The sequence below is a fragment of the Hippopotamus amphibius genome, chromosome 10, assembly GCF_030028045.1.
Source record: "Hippopotamus amphibius kiboko isolate mHipAmp2 chromosome 10, mHipAmp2.hap2, whole genome shotgun sequence".
NCBI classification, from domain to species: Eukaryota; Metazoa; Chordata; class Mammalia; order Artiodactyla; family Hippopotamidae; genus Hippopotamus; species Hippopotamus amphibius.
Window position 1 is genome coordinate 113,492,606 of NC_080195.1, and position 6,000 is coordinate 113,498,605.

The window sequence follows — 6,000 nt, forward strand, 5'->3', positions numbered from 1 at the left end:
CACTCTCCCTCCTCTTTCCAATTTCATACCTCAAACTTTTTCTCCTCATCTGGTCCCTTCAGTGCAACTTGAAACAATCGTGGACTGACAGACAGGCTTGCCTTGACTCTGACTTCAATGAGAACCCCAATTTTCCTGTTAAGTATGACCCTTACTGGCTGAAGTCAAGGTGCCAGCAGGGCTGTGTGCCTTCTCAAGGTTCTAGGGGAGAATCTCTTTCTCTGCCTCATCCAGCATCTAGAGGAGCCCACATCCTTTGGCTCTTGGTCCCTTCTTCCATCTTTTGAGGCAGCCATGTTGCATCCCTCCATCCTTCTGCCAGACTCACGTCTCCCTCTGACCCTCCTGCTCACCTCCCTCCTTTGCACTGGGCCCACCAGACAATCCGGGATGACTCCCTATCTTAACATCAGCTGGTGAGCAATCGTAGTTCCATCAGCCACTTCAGCTCCCCTTTGCCATGTAAAGGAACACGATTGCAGAGTCTGCAATGAGGACAGGGACATCTTTGGAGCTGTTACCCTCCCTAGCACACCCATCAGTAAATGCATTGGGTTTCCCTGGGGCAGTGACTTACACAGTATCCCTGGGGAAAGGGCCCAGGGGAGAGGTCCAGGGGAGCTGGTTTTCACCAGTCAACAATTTCTCAGCTACCAAGAGATGGTTTCGTGCCAACATGGCCCATCCATGTGATTCTTTGTGTGGTCCACCTCCTCAACTCCGCAGACCCACCTGGTCAGGGAGGACTCTGCACCAGGCCTGCTCACCGGGCTACTGTGCTCACCAGGTAGCTCCCTGGCAGGAAAGGCTCTCCCTCCCCCTCCCTGTGTGACGTGTGCTGCTCCCCTCCCCCCAGGGGACTCTGCCTGACCACCCCTGCTCCTGTTACACGTGGGTCCCAGGCCGAACATCGACGTCTCCTACGTCACCAAAACTGTGGGCGATCTGGACAATCTCCAGGACAATGTGAAAGCGACTCTTACAGCCACGTTCACGCCAGACTGTCTGTCTGGGTGCCCGGTTTTGTCGGTCCGATACTAGCCCTTGCTTTCAGCTGGTGTCCATTCTCCACCATCAGACGTCGGTCTCTTGGCCCCCAGCGTCCCTTTGGAGTGCCTCCACCTGCCTGTCCTTTCTCTCCCCTCCTGCACTGGTGACACGGGTGGTCCCGTCCCTCGCCCACTCTCATCCTGAACACGGAGCCTGTGTTCCGGCTCTATCTCACTGACTCCCTCTGCTCACATCCCCTGAGGGCTTGCTCCATGCCTGGCATCTTTCTAAACTTTTATTTTTAGCTCATGTAATCTTTTCAACCATCTCATGAGACCAGGTGCTCATATTATAGAGAAGGAAATGGATGCACAGAGAGGTCACAGAACTCTCTGTGGTACCAGTATGTATCAGCTTGTTGAGAGATCAGCTTATCTTAGGAAAGAGAAATTTTGCACTAACATGTGGGGTGTGGGGCATTACCCAGCTCAGGTTTGGCTGCTCTCTGCTCAAGAGTCCAGTACTGAGAGGTGTTGCTAAAAGGAAAGACAGCTTTATTCAGGAAGCTGGCAATCCTGGGGAGAAGGTGGACTCATGCCCCAAAGAACCAGCTCCCCATTTTCCAGGGTTTGTTCAGAGATTATATAAGGAAACGAGGAAGGGTTACATGCTGAAGAGAGGGTTGTGGGGGTGTGATCAGCTCATGGACATTCCTCTGGTTGGTGGTCAGGTCACCAGGAGTCAACATCATCAGCCTTTTGGTTCCGACCAATCTGGGCTCTGTGTGGTTGTGGTCAGCGTATAATTAACTTATTTTACCTGGTGGGGGTTTTACTATCTGTAAATCAGCTCAAAGGACATGGCTGAGAATATTGTCTATAGCCCTTGAGGAAGAACTAAAGGTCCTTGACTTTAATGGCTAAACATTTATTATTTTGTTTTGCTTGACTATTTTCCTTTGTTGCTGCCTTTTTTTTCATTTCTCTGATTAAATTTATTCTTTGGATAAAATCTTTTTATAGACAAAAGGCAAGCAGAGGGCATGGGTGGGGTGGGAAGGGGGTATTGTCCCAGGAAGACCCCACAGCATCCTGCTAAGTTACAAAGAGGGAGAAAGGAATGTTGAAACCAACTTCCAACACGCCTAGAACTCAGAGGGCTCCCTTCTGTGGCTTTTGATAGCCCAGCTCCTTTTCTGCTAAATAATTTTAGTCTTGATTTAAAAAAAAAAAAAAAGGCCATAAAATCTTTGGGGCAGAGTTGTAAATAATTTAAAAATGTAGTTTTTGTACTCAGTGTGTCCATTTACCTTTTTAGAGCACATTTACCCTCTTCCATCAGAAGGAACCATTTAGTGATCAGGAGAGGCTAGTGGGAGCTGGGAGTCAGGGTTGGCCCCTGACCCCTGGCTGCCTGGAGCACAGAGGATGCGGGTGGCTTGGAAACCCAGGCAGGTACCTTGGATCCGCCAGGTCTGGGTCCTCGCCCGGCTCCGCGGAAAAGTCAGGGTCTCCTGGCTGCCGGCCCCTCCCCCTCCCGTGAACTGTTTCTTCCTTCCTTCCTCCCAGGAGGTCAGCAACCGCATCTCCAGCCACATCCCCTTGATCATCCAGTTCTTCGTGCTCAAGACGTTCGGCGATCAGCTGCAGAAGGGCATGCTGCAGCTGCTGCAGAACAAGGATAAGTACGACTGCCTGCTCAAGGAGCGCAGCGACACCAGCGACAAGAGGAAGTTCCTGAAGGAGCGGCTGGAGCGGCTGACCCGAGCTCGGCGCCGGCTCGCCAAGTTCCCCGGCTGAACCCGCCCTCCCTCCGGCCCCGGGTCTCCAGGGAGCGGACGACCGGCATCTCTCACCGCCTGCCTCGCGTCATTCATTATCTGCCTATTTCACAGATGCTCCAAGAGTTAGTAGTCAGACTGTAGGCATCCTCTCTGCTGTCTGTTAGTGGGCGAACACTTAGTAAGACGCTGCAAAGTGCACGCTGGCTTCAGGCATCAAACCATTTACTTAGTTGGTCCACGCCCTGCCTCCCCCCTCCCTGAAAGCTCTCCATCTCTTTATCGTTAGTGACCACTCCCCCCACAGCATCGTAGAAGGGTCATTCCAGTTTCTGTAATAGCCTTTAACTCCCGACGTTTTAGGGCCATTAGTGCTATGTGTGTGAATACACACAGAAGCCTCTTTCTTTAAACCCATTTCTACCAGACATTTCTCTGACACCTTCTTTATTTGGGGGGAGAAGTCTGAAAATGACAGCGGGTGGGAACCCATGGGGCAGTCGGTGGGCACTAAGGCTGCCCTCCATGCTATGTCAGGTCGGAGTGAGCAGTTGAACAGGGGAATGTGGTCGATCATTTATGAGAGGCTGGAGGGAAATGGGAAATAAAAAAGAAATGGGACTGAATGTGAAGCAGTCGGCATTCGTTCTTTGTAAAGTGTATTGATCAAGTGTCCAATCTGCTTAATCGCTGGGCACCTGGCATGGGGCTGAAAGGTAAAAGCCCAAGCCCAGAGAGGTCACTGCCCACCCAGTGGGATTTTCCAGGCAGATGCTGGGCTGGGAGGCAGAGAAGGCGGAACATTAACCACGAGTCGCCCAGAAGGAGCACAGCAGGGTCCTGACTGTCCTCCTGGGGCTGGGCAGGGCTGGGGACGTGCGCAGCCAGCCAGCCAGAGGGGCAGTGCCTGCCTCACGAGCTGTCCACTCCCAGGCCGAGCTGGACGACCGCTTGTCAGGGGAAGTGGACTAGCTACACTGTTCCCTCCCATTCAGCCCCCGCCCGGCCCCCACCCCATCCCAGGGCCCTGCTGACCCTCGGGACTCTGTGATCCTCATTGCTTTGGGACAATACGAGACTTCACATATGAGAGGGGATGCTCTGGACACTTGGAGCTGGTGCCCGCTCGTGGCTGGACTGAGTAACTGCTCCAGTGGCAGGTGTCCCTGCCAACACCTGCCGGGACCAGAGACAGCCAGGGGTGTCAGTGTTGCCAAGGGTTCTCCTCTGCTGTTGTTACAGTTTTCCTGGAGATCCCTAGACAGGATGGAGGAAGAAAGCTGATAGTGTGTGCTCCAGAGAACAGGAATTTCCCGGGGGAGCAAGCCAGCTGGGGGCGCACAAGGTGCTCACCCTCACTTTCCTTTTAGCCAGAAAGAGCAGGCGTCCAGGGATCCCACAGGTCTGTCCCGACCAGCCATGGGTACGGGAGAAGTGCACTCCCTCCTCCCAGCTGTTCAGGACTCAGGGAGAGACAGCCCTGGAGTCCACTGTGTGTGATTCCTTCACTCAGAGGGCAGAGGGGCCCCGGCAAGGGGTTGAACTGCACCCCCATCCTCCACCTCCCATCCCCCACCTCCCCCCACGCGGGGCAACACCAGGATCAGAACCTACACTTCCAGATTCCGCTGCCTGCTCTACAGCATCGGCTTGAAGGTCCATCAACCTGTGCAGAATATGCTAAAACAGCAACGATGCCCGCTCATGGACCCTCACTCCAGGCAAGCCTGGGGCACAGATGACCCCACAGGACAGGGCTGAGTCTGGAGCAGAGCAAGGAGAGAGGCCAGATAACATTGAACTGACCAAAGTAGGACGTCTTGGTTTTTCAGAACGTGGGGTCTGCTGATGCTTAATAAAAGCGGTGGGAGGGAGTGGGCATGGAGACGCTGGGCACTTGTCTAAATGACTTGCTGGACACCTGACTATCTTCTTAGATGCTACAGAGCACCTGCCTTTATTACTCTCCTTCTGGAGCAAAACGCAAAGATAAAAGCAGCCAGTCAGCCAGAAAAATCCCCATGGTCAGTTTTTGTTTGGGAGGAAAAGAATCCAGTCCCAGTAGCAAATCGTCCACCAAATAGCCATAAAAGCAGCAAAAGGGACGCTGACCTTGGCTTTCAGTGGACCCAGAGAGATCAGTAGGTTTTCAGGCAATTATAAAATCAGGTTCTTTAATCACAGCAAAGCGGTGGCTCAAACACCCATGTTTATAGGACTATTTCATTTAAAATGAGGTAGCCGGTGGACTTCCCTGGTGGCGCAGTGGTTAGGAATCCGCCTGCCAATGCAGGGGATATGGGTTCCATCCCTGGTCTGGGAAGATCCCACATGCTATAGAGCAATGAAGCCCGTGCACCACAACTACTGAGCCTTCGCTCTAGAGCCAGTGGGCCACAACTGTTGAGCCCATGTGCCGCAACTACTGAAGCCCATGCGCCTAGAGCCCGTATACTGCAACAAGAAAAGCCACCGCAATGAGGAGCCCCCACTCTCTGCAACTAGAGAAAGCCCGTGTGCAGCAACGAAGACTCGATTCAGGCAATTAATTAATTAATTAATTAAAAAATAAAATAAAGTAAAATAAAATAAGATGAGGTAGCTGGTATAACAGTGAATCTTTTAAGTGTTACTTTGGAAGCAGCATAAATCGCAGCCCTGAAAACACCGGGTGCGCTGGGAGAAGAACTCTGGTTTGTACCACATCATACCTCACCCTCTCTACGTCCAAAGCAGTAAAGGGCTGTGGCCGTGGGGTTTTACTGCAACCAGGGGTGTGTGTGTGGCTGTTTACAAAATCAGGTTCCCGGGTGAAGCCTTGGTCAGAAGGAAAAAGGGTCTGAAATCAGAGCCAGGTCAGGGAACCACAGGAGAACCAGAGAGAAGGGGCTGGGAGCAGACCAGGGATCCGAGTTTAAGGCAGGACCCGCCCCACGCAACCCCCGTGGCTCAGCGAGAAGCGAATCGAGTTCATTCATTTTCCACGCTGGGAACTCGCCTGCTGCCTCTGCTGCAAGAAGCCGCAGAACGAGCAGCACAGATTCCACACTCTAACCCTCGTGTTTCCACTTTAATTAGTATTTTGGGTTAATTTATATTAAGCAAATTCACCTATGTCTTTTATAAAGGTTTAAATACAAAAACATCAACATTTCCCTAGTCTGAACATTCTGGCTGGAACTTTTTTTTTTTTTTTAACATATTCATTTTCTTTTCAGCCTTATTGAGGT

General features: G+C 52.0%; 1 protein-coding gene across 3 annotated transcripts in view; it reads left to right on the forward strand.

Moving 5' to 3' along the window:
• The window catches only part of MX1 (MX dynamin like GTPase 1), a 33,328-nt gene extending 29,942 nt beyond the window's left edge, over positions 1-3,386 (forward strand). For all 3 annotated transcript variants that reach the window (XM_057696936.1, XM_057696939.1, XM_057696938.1), the window contains one exon: positions 2,559-3,386. In XM_057696936.1, the coding sequence (XP_057552919.1) occupies positions 2,559-2,789 (231 nt within the window). In that variant the 3' untranslated portion in view covers positions 2,790-3,386. The remainder of the gene's footprint in view (positions 1-2,558) is intronic.
• The last annotated feature ends 2,614 nt before the right edge of the window (positions 3,387-6,000 follow it).